At 46.8% G+C, this 13,608-nt stretch overlaps 1 protein-coding gene across 2 annotated transcripts in view; it reads left to right on the top strand.

The window, feature by feature from the left end:
* The window catches only part of LOC110863319, a 42,685-nt gene that overhangs the window by 26,743 nt on the left and 2,334 nt on the right, over nt 1–13,608 (top strand). For both annotated transcript variants that reach the window (XM_022112595.2, XM_035859547.1), the window contains 11 exons: nt 3,518–3,718; nt 8,918–9,445; nt 9,980–10,609; nt 10,706–10,849; nt 10,954–11,690; nt 11,778–11,911; nt 12,017–12,067; nt 12,147–12,209; nt 12,382–12,473; nt 12,589–13,065; nt 13,171–13,565. In XM_022112595.2, coding sequence (XP_021968287.2) covers nt 3,574–3,718; nt 8,918–9,445; nt 9,980–10,609; nt 10,706–10,849; nt 10,954–11,690; nt 11,778–11,911; nt 12,017–12,067; nt 12,147–12,209; nt 12,382–12,473; nt 12,589–13,065; nt 13,171–13,565 — 3,396 coding nt within the window. In that variant the 5' untranslated portion in view covers nt 3,518–3,573. The remainder of the gene's footprint in view (nt 1–3,517; nt 3,719–8,917; nt 9,446–9,979; nt 10,610–10,705; nt 10,850–10,953; nt 11,691–11,777; nt 11,912–12,016; nt 12,068–12,146; nt 12,210–12,381; nt 12,474–12,588; nt 13,066–13,170; nt 13,566–13,608) is intronic.

The raw sequence follows: 13,608 nt of genomic DNA, 5'->3' as shown, positions 1-13,608 counted from the left end.
TTTGTGAGGTGTGAGTGAGTGAGTGAGTGAGGATGAGTGAGGTTTGGTGTGATTATTATTATGTGTGGGTGGGTAAAAGCGACTATATGGAGAGAGAAAGTTGTTGATGATGGTGACATTTTGGGGGTAAATGATACCAGAAAATGTAGGTGGGTGGTATGCAGCAGGGTTTCTAAACGGTAGGAGATTCTTTTTTTCTCGGCACAATTTTCAAGAAACTGGGACACGAGTTAAAAAAATTCAGAGTAGAAAGAAAAAAATTCAATTTAGGTACATACAAATCTGACCTAAGGCGGAAAGTCAAGTCACGTCAATCTCGGGCGTGTCTTAATTTTGTATATTCTGTGCGCACCCAAATTTACAGTTGGATGCATGCATGTACAAAGGTGGATATTTTGCCTCGTACAGGAAAACACTGCATAAATAAATAAAATAAAAGTTGTCCCGTATTTTATGAACCCTGGACTCGGTAGGTATGAATGAATACTTGATTTTTTATATTTTGTGGGCTAAACGGTAAAATTTCACCTCACTGGTTTCTCCCCACTTTCTCCCCCAGTAGCAATATCTCTTTCTCTCTCTCTGAAGAATGTAGAATGTAAAGAGTCAGCAGAGTTCCTTGTTCTTTTGTCTTTGGAGAAGAAGAGTCACCATCCAGGAGGAAAAATTCTTTGCTTTCTTCTTCTTCCTCCTCCTTTGTCCGGAACGACTTATCTTATTGCTCTGGCACAAGTGTAAAAGTGAAGTGGTTTGAGCACACTTTTATACCAAGAATGCGAGGCAGACGGAAAGATTGTGAATGTGGCAAGTGCTCCTGGTACGACGACATACATGTTGATGGCATGGATGGATGGATGAATGGATTGCAAAAGTCGGAACGTTACCATTTAAGATTTCAGGAGGAGGAAGAGTGAGTTGAGATGATTTTATCAGTATTTAGGACATCACCTAGTTTTCCGCCTCCCTGTACAGAATACTTGACCAGAGGAGGGTCAACTTTTCCGGCAGAATTCGAACTTTGACTCATAATTATTCTTGTCCGGTAGCTGCATCCACCAGTCGCAGGCCTGCAAACGGGTAGATTTTAGAGATCGCATCACTCCCGAGGAGAAGAAGTGCATTCTCAAAAAGTTGGAAAGTGTGGAAATGTGAGACAAAGTAGGAAATAGTTGAACATTGAGCATGCATGGCAGCAGCAGAATCATGGCCAGTTGGTGCTCCTCTCAAGGATTGAGATTCTATCCCATTCTGTCTCGTATAAAAAGGGAACAAAACAAGCAGTGAAATTTTATCGGTGAGAAGAATCTGTGTCAAAAAGTTGAGACATGAATGCAGACATCTCTCTCCTTCTTCTCTTCTCTTCCTCCAGTGTGTTGTGTCGTGTTGTGTTATGTTATGGGCTCTTCTGTCCTCACTCCTTTTCTTATTTGTGTGGCCTCACTTATTTATTGTTGTCAGTCGTGTCGCATCTTCAATCTTGCTTGTCAACTGTTTTAGGAGAGAGAGACGGGAAAAGGATGCCTTGTATGTAAACTACATAAAACTGCAGCAGGGTTGGATGGACGGAGGAATGGAAATGGGGTTAAAAAGTGAGAATGAGACATTACTCGGTGTCCTCGTCGAGACAATAACGTACCGTTCTTCGTGGTGGTGTGCGAGGTGTTGTGTGTGACACACAAGGCGACAACTGTGAGCTACGAGGCGTTGGTTGTTGATGATAGTCTCTCATCACACAAAGGAGGAAGAAATCTTGTCCTTGTGTCAGAACTACGACGACGACCACCACCACCACGACGACCAATGAAGAGTGCATTGTATTCGAGGCGGAGTGAAAGTTGCATTGTTTTGTTGTGTCATATCCTCTTTTCACTCCAATCTTGTCGGACCGACGTGTAATTCAGTCGAATAAAAGGAGGAAAGTTGTTACGTGATTCTTGCTTTTAGTGAAAGAAACGCAGGCCGGACTGCTTGTTGAAGGAGGAAATAAAGTTTTTTTTATACTCGTAATAACGCAGTCGTAGTTTTGAGATTCTTCTATGCAGAGTGAGTGAGGTCTGCTTATCTGAATGGAAATGCATGAAATGAGCCCTTTTCTCTCTTTGGGTTATGATTACTGCGTGCTGTGTGTGACCCAGACAAGGCAGGATAAGGGGCCCATTGAATCTGCTCTATGGCCGTTTTAGCACTAAAGTTATTGACATTATGAAAATCTTGCGAGTGAGATTGTGTCGCCGGAATGTGACGACGACCAAGGATGAGGAGAAAGTAGGAGATGATGTGTTTTGGGGATGAGCCGCTTTATCCAATTTCGTCGTCCTCCCCCTCCTCCAAATAAGAGAGAGAGAGAGACATGTAGAAGTTTAGTGGCTGTCGAGTGTGCAATTCCCATTTCCTATTTGCATGTCCCACAGGTTTTAATTATTCACAAGAGTGAAGAGGATGAGTTTTGTTGGACGGCACTTCACAGCCTCCCCTTTTTCGTCCTCCTCTCGTCCTCGTCGCAATATAGGAGACAAAGACCGTCGTGGTGGTAGTCAGTTTGGTGGTATGGCAGAGTTGGTGGTTGGTTTCGTACCACGACGACGACGACGAGATCAAACCAAACAACTGTCAAGCGAGGAGAGGAGGACAATCCGCAGTCGGATGATTCGTGTCCCTTATTAGGACCCGACCAGAAACCAAGAGAGCACTTTTCCTCTCACACCAATCAACACAGAAGAGACTCGATTGTGTCACTGTCCTCGTGTAGGCATTGTCTCTGTTTGTTTGTGATGCGACAATAAAGCCTGATTCTGCTGGTGGTCGTGGTTCATTTGAGCCCCTTTAGGTATGCATGACAATGCAAATGTGAAACGCGAAATCTGGAAATCTTGAGGTTATGATGATGATGACGGGCTGAAAGCGTGGTTGGAAAACAGGCCAACTTTTGGGAACAAAAAGGATCAAATGTGTTTTCTCGGATTTCCTCCCATCATTGTTTTCCTTTGTCTCGCACAATGGTCCTGGTGGTGGGAGTAATGGTGTGAATGGAGCATCTGATCATGCGAGGATGTCGAAGCTGAAATTGCACTCATAGTTTTAGCCTCCTCACTGATTACGTAAACACACAGATAGTTATACATACATAAGAGTTGGAGAAAGCAGGAGGCAAATAAACAGGAACAATGAGAGTGAAACTCTGTTGCTTTCTCTCTGGAATGACAGAGACGAAGGATGGAGCTTTGGGAAGGAATAATAGTTTTCCTTTTGCCCGTTTGTGCAATGATTTCTGCAATCCGTTAAGCTTACATGGAGCTCTTTGTGTGTTTGTGTTCTCTCTCGAAGAGCGCGATAGGGATCCAGCCCGTCTCGAGTCGACGGCCGATAATAGATCACCTCACGACGACGACACACATATCGAAGGGCTGGTGGTGCTGGTGAAGCGTTATTCTTTGTTGCTTTAGCGGACCTCGCAGTGAGTGAGGCGGGTAATGAAGAAGAATCCGGAAACTAATTGAGTTTATCTTTTTCTTTACAGAAGACTGACTCAATCTTCTCCTGGACGACGAAGACCTGTTAGAAAAGGAGCCTGGGATGGATTGGCCTCTCCGTAATTATCATTCGAAAGGGCGGCCATGGCTCTCGACGTCTCTCCTCCTCCTCGCCCTCGTCCTCCTTGAGCCCGTCGTCGCGGGCGAATCCAGCCCACCCGTGGCAGATGTCGAAGATCTCTTCAAAGGTGAGTTTCCCTACCATCCATCCATTATCACTTGTCAATCAGGGAGCCCAAAAGTGTCCCCGCTCTCGATAAGCTTATCCTCGAGGATAAGTGGGGAGGAAAAGGAGTGAGTGAGTGGTGGCAGGTTGGTGAGAGTTGTAGCATCTTCTTCTTGGAGGAGGATGGGATGGCGACGTGTCGGTGGTGTCACGTCAAGAAGACGCGAGAAGAAGGATGTCACACCATTTGTCCTCCTCGTGGTGGTGGAGATTATTGAGATATATTTACATTCACTTTGCAGCTACTGTGTATGTACGTATAAATTCCGCTGCAGTAGGCTCGTAGGTTGGTTGGTTGGTGGAGAGGAGAGAATGAAATTATTCCGGCCTGTTTATGTCTCTTTAGGGAAACATGTAAGAGAGACCATTTACCTAGCAAACCACTTGAAAGTGCCAAATTTGATTTTCTCCATGTTTTATTTCTTCACGCTTTCCTGCCCAGCCCTAATTTAACTGGGCTGTACAATTGGGCTACACGAGACGTGGAATGAGGAGCAAGTAAATTAATGCAAATGTGCCCTCACGAGAGAGCATGCATCGCAGTGAGATATGAAGATTGAGAGTGATGTCAAGTATGCGAGAAATGAAGGCGTCGTGCCAACTTGGACCCGAATAATGTTGTACTTCGAGATTACTCTTAACTTGCTCCTGCTACGTACGAGTTCTCCTCGCTCGTTATAGTCCAGTGATCACCCACCACCAAACCAATCTCCAATCTTAATAATACGAAACCCTTGGATACTCCAACAACACAGAGCTTTTTGAAATAGGGCCCTGGAGGAGACTGTAATGGTTTTCGTCATCCCTCCTCCGTCTGCCAGGGTCTGACTTTTCCTCTCTCTCGCTCTTCTCCTCTCCAATTTCTGATCCCTTCCATGAAACCGTATTGACAGCTGGGTGCAGGCAGGCAGGAGGATTTCATAACATCCAATACACTCCGCCACCCTGTTTCTTAATGGAAGTTGGAACATTCTTTAAGACGACTGGAGCGTTCTCTTGTCTAATTCTTCTCCCCTGCTGCTCCTCTCCTCGCTTTCACTAACTCACTCACCAGCCAGACGACCCACCCAGTAATGCACTCGCAACCTTCAGGAACTATATTTCTTCACGTACAACAATCTTCCTCAGAAGAAGGGTCGTTTCGAAATAAAAGCAATATTCTGGCCCAACCAACAACGGGTTGAACAACTCCTGGAGAGTGCATCATCATAATGATGTCGAGGAGACCGGGTTGTTGGATCGTACTTTTGGTTAGGGGAGGAATGCAGTCTCTCTCTTCTCGTTGTGGTGGAGAAGCAGAGCTTTACGTACGTCCGTACATCCCAGAAATGCAGTCTTTTGGGTCAAGTGTTCCATAATTGATTGCACATATTAAGGAGTATAAGTTTACACGGAAGGAGGGAGGGTGAGCGCATTAACTGTTGGACAATGTCTCTCTCCCTCCCAACGACCATATTATCTCCGGAATGAGGCCCATATATAACGGGGAGGAGATGTATAAAGTGGAGATAGCGCGCTGGACACAATTATGCCTCGGCTGGAGGGTGCACTTACGGGCCTGGCCATTCTTCTCAAAAGTAAGGAAAAGTAGCCGTATGAACAACGTAGAATGGAAAGTCAGGGGAGAGAGTGGGACCCAAGAAAGAAAGTGAATGGCTCAATCGCTCGGTACGAAATGGTTAAACTGCATCCGAAGATTGTTTGATGATACGTCTCGTAATGGGAATCTCATTGCACTGGAGGAATGAATGGGCGAGGGTAATCTGCTACCCCTCCGCTGCTCTGGGGTCAAGAAGAGTTATGAGGACGCCAGGGAACGCTAAAGGACTCATCTGGGAGTGGAGTAACAACAGACAGATACCTGATTTAGTACCCGTATTGTGGCCGTGCCAACAATCAAGGACACATACGCACCACCAGCACCACCACCCCGCTCGACGACTGTGGAGTCACAACTTTTATAAATTTATGCGATGTGGAGCCGGGTGACAAAAGTAATGAATCGGAAAAATGGAATTTATAAGGGATGGTTGAACCACCATCAGCAGCGCAGCAGTCTGGTCAGGAGGAGGAGGATGGCGTTGTTGAAGGAGACAAAGTAGGCTGGAAATCGACACACCAGATCTGGCCGAGAGATGACATTATTTTGTGTGAATAAGTGTCCTGTCAAAGGATGAAGCAGCAGGGTGGAAGTTTAGTTGGATGTTGGAGTGAGTGATAGAATTGTCGAGGAAATGGAGAACATGTGGAAGCGGAATACTAACATGATGCCATCCTTCTCGTACCATTCAATCCTTGGCCCAGTGAGCAATTCCCTCTCCATATTTAGGAAAAGCTTCAACTTGATTGCAATTTAAATCAAAATCATTCGCTTCCTGACTCTGCTCCAGACTCGATTCACGATCCACTTCAAGAGAGAGCAAAGCATATCTTCAATCAACAACCACCACCACGAACGAACCACGAACCAGCACCAGCAGCCAGGCAGAACACACTAAAAAGCAAACGTAACCACTTTGACGGAGTGAAATAAAATAAAATGCAAACTTTTATAATGATTCGCCATCAGTGCGTTTCGAAATGGAGCATCAACATCTACTCACTCCGAGTATCGTTCAGGATGCCACCACACCGACGACATCATCTCGTTTGCCAGCCGTGGTGGCGGTGGTGGCGGTGATGTGATCCCAGCTCAAAAAGACATAAACCTCTCTCGAGGAAAAATCCATTGTTATCCCACAACAATGGAGCAACACTTTATTTTTATTCCTGCATAAAGTACCAGAAGAGGTACAAAAACAATGAAATGGTTTATGACGCCGGGGATAAAAAATTTTAAATCTGATTTTTAAACGACTCGGAATATGTTATTTTATGTCCCATATTTTCACTTCAGTTTCGAATCGAGAAGAAAAATATATAAAAAAGAGGAGGAAAAGTAAAACCTGTCCTGGCACGAAGGCCCAATCCAAATCCACCCACTTGACATGGTTGCGTTTCTTCTGGCGGTGGTGGTAGTTTGGTCGTGTCATGTGTAATTATTATGGAAAAATATGCGCACACATTTGCACAGCCTTGTTGTTAATCAGATGTGAATTTGAGCCAGTGGGGAAAAAACAATGGCTGGAAAATGTATACTTTTCGTGGACATGAGAAAGTAAAAAATGAGGAATTCACTTTTCGGGGAAAATGTGACACCGCAGGGGCACAGCCAGTACAGACATATAACTTAAGGTATAAAATCCGACGCCAAAAATTCAGAGTTGACACTGCTGTTGCTGGTGGTGCTGGTGGTGGTGGTATGTATCTCACCCAGGGACCTCGACCGACCAACGGGGCAGATATTTTATTGTATGAATGAGAACTCGACTGGTTGCTGCTGCTGCTGAAGGAATAGGACACGGAATAGATTTTTCATCTCAAATCCATAAAAGTGATAAATGGAGAGGAGGAGGAGGACGCGAGTTACATATCATTTTATTGTACTCGCTGAAAACTTTGTATTCCTCGACGGCAACTCGACTGGTCTTTCATTCCACCTGGTTTTCAGCGAGTCGTCCTCCTCCTCGTCGTCATCATCCCATCTCGCCCACAATTTTCAATCCACGTCTTACTTGGTCGTCTCCATCCTCGTCAGCAGTTGAGGGCCACGAGGGAAGGAAACAGTCTCTACTTTCTCCTACTCCTTAAAGTGCTGGGTGCAGGGTGGTGCGGTCTGCTTGGTGATGGATGTCATCGTCGTCGTCGTTCTCGTTCTAGATGGATCTCGCAGAGATAGATCTCTACATTCCAGATCTGCAGATAGACGCTAACTTGCTTTCTCTCTCTCTCTTTCTCCAGAATGGCTGGGAGGCAAGGAATCCGGACCCAGCTGTTGTTTTTCTATTTGTTGTGATTGTATCAGATTTTGATTACCGGAAGCCATATGAACAATGATGCCGAAATGACTCGAGGATACGGAGAGAGAGAGAGAGACTACTGCAGTTGTTAGTGTGTGGGTTGGGTGGTTGGTTCAACATGGAAAAAAAAGTTGGTTGGCAGGTGGAAGTTGCTCCATCCATCCACCTTTTTTGATTCCATGTCCCAAAGGCAGACGGAGAAAAAGGGAGAGAAAAAAGCTTGCCATTTTTCGTCATGATTATCCTTCCAGGAATTTAGAGAGGAGACACGGGAAAGTTGATTTTGAAGAAAAATTGCACCATGTTTCATTTAGCGTTTCTCCTTTTGCCTCCTCAATAAAGGGAATTCTTCATACTTTGTCAGCCTCGCAACTTTGTGTGGATGATGTATCGCATGGGATGGATTTGGCCGGACTGGGTGGGTTTTGATCTGATGATGATTCCGATATAAAATGATCAGCCAACTGGGAACGCTTATTTTTGTGGCCCAACTTTTCGAGTATGTACTTACGACTACCTTCCTGTTTTTTTTACTCGTACATACATCTTGATCGATAAAAAATTGGATGGCTGTTACACCAAGTAGTAAAATCGCAATCCGAATCGCATCCCATCCTCCTCTATTGCATCACGTGGATAAATCATGACATAAAAAGTGCTTCAACTCAGCATTATCCATTCAAGAGATTGAGTGCGGGTGGTGGTGGTGATTGGCTGGCTGGCGGAGCTAAATTTTCTCGACTTTCTCCAACTTTCTCTCCCTGCAACCTGTTCAACCCGCACTCAGTCGACGTCCTTACATGGCATCCTGTGTCGCAACTCGTCTAACGAACCCTCTCTCGTGGCCCGTGGCTCTCAACATGCAGAAGAAGAAGTCTTCGGAATATCAGGCATGTTCAGATTTTATAATCTGTCCCAGTCAGAGAACCACTCGTAAAAATTATTATTTAAACTCGCATACGTCAGAGGAGCCGAGTGGGTTTTCAAGACGGAGTGAAATGCCTGTTGTTCATGTTACTCAATTTGACAGTGTGTTTCAACAAAGCATTATTCATTCCATTAACTACTCTCGTCTCCTCCCAAGAGGAGCTCCATTTCGTTTCTTCGTTCCTCCACTCAAAGTTGGCTCTAAGATGGGCTTCCCCACTCACTCACTCACTCACTCACTCACTTATTATAATGCTCTTTGTTGTTGCACCCTGTGTCAGAAGTTTGTAATGAAGTGGATTTAATCTAAGCAAGTGTTTGCGTCTTGTTTGTAGATGAAGGCTTTCTCCGGATGTCGCGGGGTGGAGAGGCCTTTGGACGAAGGCCGCCGCCACCTCCCCTGATCCATGGCCCGCCACATTTCTCAACCCAACCGCCACGGGTCGTCTTCCCCACGACGGGCGTCGTCCTACCCAACGGCAAAGGTGGCAATAAGGGATCCGTCCCTCCGCCGAGAAGCAATGACCCAAGCAGCAGTCGTCCCGGCCGATTAGGTGGTGACGATGAGAGCAAAGGAGGCGAATTATTTACCAGTGGGAGCAGCAATGTTGGGACCGGGGGGAAAGGTCAACCTCCAAAACAACCCTTGGCGAAGGATGTGAACGCAGTATTTTCCAAAGTGCGGTCGGACGGGGGCGCAGGCAGTGATTCGGATGCTCACCCACTTCTCGGCATCACTCCGGCCGCACCAGGGGAGGCATTCGACTTCAATCCCATCCTCTCCAATCCGGCCGTCACTCGCATTTTGGCAGGAAGTTCGGGACGGATTCCACAATGGGAGCCGACCTTGCCTGATTTGCATGGTAAGAATAAATGGCCTCCCTTCTTCTCGCCGTAATAATAATGTAATGAATACTATGCGTTCACGTGATTGCTTCACGACACGAAATGAAAGAGGGAAAAAACGAGGAGTGAGAATGAGTAGTTGTTCGTCGTCGTCGTAGCTCTGCTGAGATGATGACGATGATAGGAATTCGACTACTTTTTCCTCCCCGGACTAGTACTTAGCATAATAACAAGACTTCGACAGAGACTTTTGACTCGGGTGGAGTAGAAATCATCATGTTTTCAGAGGACGATGAGTCTCCTCTCTTCTTTCTTGAAAGGAAATGAGTTTCGTCCAGAATTTATAGTTCCTGGGACGACGACTGAACTGAACCGACTCTTCTTTTCCTTCTTCTCGACTTGGACCCTGCTCCTTTCTCGGACGGATCCAAATCTGGCCAGATATACGACCAGGCCGCTAGCCGTTTGTTGCATAGTCGTGCAGGCTGAAACCATGTACGCCTTCATTTCCTCCGGTCCCAGTCTTAATTTTGTTTTTCTTCTTTTCTCAGATCTTATACCGGAAGTAAACTACACCGTGGACCCTGGCACCCGCAGCCATACTAATTCCTTTAATCCCTCCAACAAGCAACCCTCCTCGCCCTCAAATCCACATCCCGGTGGTGGCAGTAGTAGCAGTAGTGGTAATTCCAACAATCCAGCAGTATTCGTCCCCTCGCCTGCCTCCTCCAATCGTTCCCCAACCATGTACAACATGGACCAACTCACCAACAACATTGCCATTCCGAAACACGTCCTTCCCAATCCCAGCAACCTTGCCACGTCAAGAAGCACCGTGGTTGTAGACGACAACGGGAGGCAAGAAGACAATTTCGGCGGCGGCGGGGGCGGTGGTGGGGGTGGAGACGACCGTGACGAACGGTACATGAACCCAAATCTCAACTCGCCCAGTAACAACGGGAACAACCACTTGGACCACAGCAGTGGTGACCGCGGAGGAGAGTCGAATCCTTACTCGTACGACGATGAGGACTCTGCCGGCGGTGTGGGTGGGGGTGGACTAGGTGAAGACGCCTCATCGAAAGGGGGCTTCATGGGGGCGGAGGTGCAAGGGAAGCGTGGCACGTGGAAGGGGAGTGATGGACTCGACGGCGGAGATAATAGCAATCGGGACGGAAATGGTAAAAATTTAGTAAATTACTTCATTTGTGGGAATGGTTTGCGAGTGAACATATCCTTTAAAAGTGATCTTTTTTCCCCTCGTATGATTATCGCAGGTCCAAAGTACATTGTTTGTGATGCACTTTGCGGAGCGTGGAATCATCAGTGCAAATTGATGGGGATCCTCTTTTCCATCACGAGTGTGCTCTGTCTCATCTTCTCCTTGGTGGTTTTGCACTCACTCCACTTCAGTCTCAGAGGTAAGAGTTTTGCTTTCTCCGCTGCTTTCTCCTCTTCCCTCGAGTCACCTTCTGTTCTGATGAAAATGGACACGTCTAATCAATGGCTTTGACTTGTTTGACAGATTTTGCCCCATTCTCCGTAATCCTATTGTTCCTCTTCACGGCGTCCGCGTCCAGAGCTTCGATCCTCCTCGCCGGCTGGTTCTGCTCGCCAGTCTCGGAGTCAAGACCGACCTGGCTCCCGATCCTGTCCGTCTTGCCCGCCACCTTTTTCGTCGTCGCGTTCCTCGTAGCGCTCCATCTCGCCCGCTTCCCATTCCCATTTATCAAGTCATACAACACCATCCCGGCATACGTTATTCTCATCATTTCCTTGGGAACGGTCCTCCTCCCCCTCGGCCTCGCGGTGGGGGCATATTTCTACCCCGCGAGTCACGCCCCACTCACGCAAGGCGCCTGGATCGCGGCCCACATGATGTTGGTCCTCGTCTCGCTCATCTATCTCTTCAAGTTTAAACCCTTCTACTCCAAGCTGTCGAGTGAGCGGGGGAGTTCTGGGATGATGATGGGGAACGGGATGAATGGGTTGGGTGGAGTTGTCGGCGGTGGGTGTGGCAGTGGGATGGGTATGGGGGGACAGAACGGGATGATGCAAGGTGGAGGTGGTGGTGGTGGGGGTGGGAGCGTTGGGGGGAATGGGAACGTAATGACGAACGGGTCATGTAACATGTCCACCCTGAAGAATAGTAATAAGCGAGGTTTCGTCGTCAAGTGGGGCTGTCTCCAGGCTAGAGCCATGTTCGGGGCAGCTTTGCTAGCCTTGACGCTTTCAGTAATGATAATTATCTCCGTTTCGATGGTGAGGAGACGATCATTAATTTAATAACGTGAAGGAAAAGTGGGAAAGGATTTGCTACATTGATTTTTGACGTTGTATTCATTCCAGAGTCGAGGCGAGTGTGAAAAATCCTCCACATGGACTGGCTGGGTCCTAAGTTTGTGTGTTCGAATGCTCGAGTTCGCCATAGTCATTTTACTCCTTGTTGTAACTATTTTTTCCGTTGATGTTCGATTCATTAGGTAAGTGAACTCACTGCTCAGACTTTTCTCATCTCAAAATGATTCCACGCCGTGCACATTTCCCACTGACGTTTTCTCATTTGTATTTGTCATGTCTGTTTGCAGTAGATTAACTCGAGTGTCAATAAACAAAACGAATGTGGGATTGATCAATGGGTAAGTCACCAGCACCACTGTTTCTTTTTGCCCTTCTGATAAATTCTTACCATGGCTAATTAAGAAATTCGCTCTGCAGAGATATTTATCCCACCATGGTCTCATCCAACACTGCTGTTCAGAGATGTATCCCCATGTACAGGTACGAACACGCCATAAATATTTGCATACACAACATGTCATCGATATACAAGTAGTAGTCGACATCGTCGTCGTGGCGGCGGTGGTACTGGGCTTTGGCCTGGCTTTTCTTGCCATATACTTCATCTCGTTGGTTGAGTGATTTTGATTTATTGTCCGCCTCAATTTTGCAGTTCGAATGCGAGAGCCGATGTAATGATGTTAGGCCCGACAGAGAGTCGATCTTCCTTGAGAGGAAAGACATTTGGGGAGAGAACACTGCCGGGTAAGTAAGAAAACTTGTGGCGTCTGTTTTGCTGACTGAGAAAGAAGGATGCTTTTTCCAGTTGTACATTTTTTCCTTTCGGTTGAAAACTCAAACTCATTTTTAATGCACACAGGTGAGAGACTGGGGGAATACCGGTCGAGCGTGGGTCGGGGTTTACCTCTCCGTTTGGGGAATAACGGCCCTTCTCACTCCCTCCCTGGCACGCCAGTTGATGGATTTCCACCCGGGTTGAAGCTCCCCGAACCCGCCCCAGCGAGTCTATTAGTGACCAAAGTAGTTTTCGGGAAGCCCGTCTCCCGCGAGGTCAGCCATACGCATCAGCACGAAAACCCCCTTCTCTGTACAGGCTCCAACCATCCGGGCTCGAAGGATGACTCGAATAATATTTATGCCAGTCTGGAAAGTGTAAAAATTGCCCCGTTTCCAAATGCGGGCTCATCCACGGGGTCAAATCACTCCGGGTCGGATCGCGTTCTCCTATCCGCCCCGAGGGATTATATTTACTCAATTTCTAGAGATCTGACGAAAACCATCGACTCTATTTATGACGCATCGCGGCCGCGTGGAAATAATCTGGCTCATACCATAGGTACGAAAATAGGCTGTTTTCACCATCATTTTATCTCTCTCAATATTTGCTCACTTTTCGTTTTTGAGTAAATAAAGCATAACTCCATTCCATTCTATTTCTCAGAATCCGTATGCCCTCCATTAGATCAAATCGGATCAATCCCCAACTTGAGTGGAAATCAAACAGGAAGAGGAGGCCACTTCAACTTCCATCCACACAGTATGCACCATAACCACCATCACAACGGAGGTGGAGGCAATATGAGCATGACTCCTGGGCGAACCGATCTCGCCAGGACGATTGAGAGGATCCGTTACGCCGCGGCAGGGGTAGGACCTCCGCCACAGTGTCCTCTCCCAAACCCAAACGGACCTCCGCATCCCGGAAGGAATTTTGTCCTTCAACTCGCAAATGCGAATAATAATAGTAACAATAGTAATAATAATTCCCACATTCCCGGTATGGGAAACCCACCGCCGTACTGTTCGAGTGAGTCGAGTCACGATGTGACGCCTGATGTGAGTAGTTGTCATTAATGAGTGATAATGAGGAGGCAGGCTA

The sequence above is a fragment of the Folsomia candida genome, unplaced genomic scaffold (genome assembly GCF_002217175.1).
Source record: "Folsomia candida strain VU population unplaced genomic scaffold, ASM221717v1 Fcan01_Sc001, whole genome shotgun sequence".
Taxonomy (NCBI): Eukaryota; Metazoa; Arthropoda; class Collembola; order Entomobryomorpha; family Isotomidae; genus Folsomia; species Folsomia candida.
Note: the sequence above shows the minus strand (reverse complement) of the source record. Positions and strands in the feature narration are given on the sequence as shown.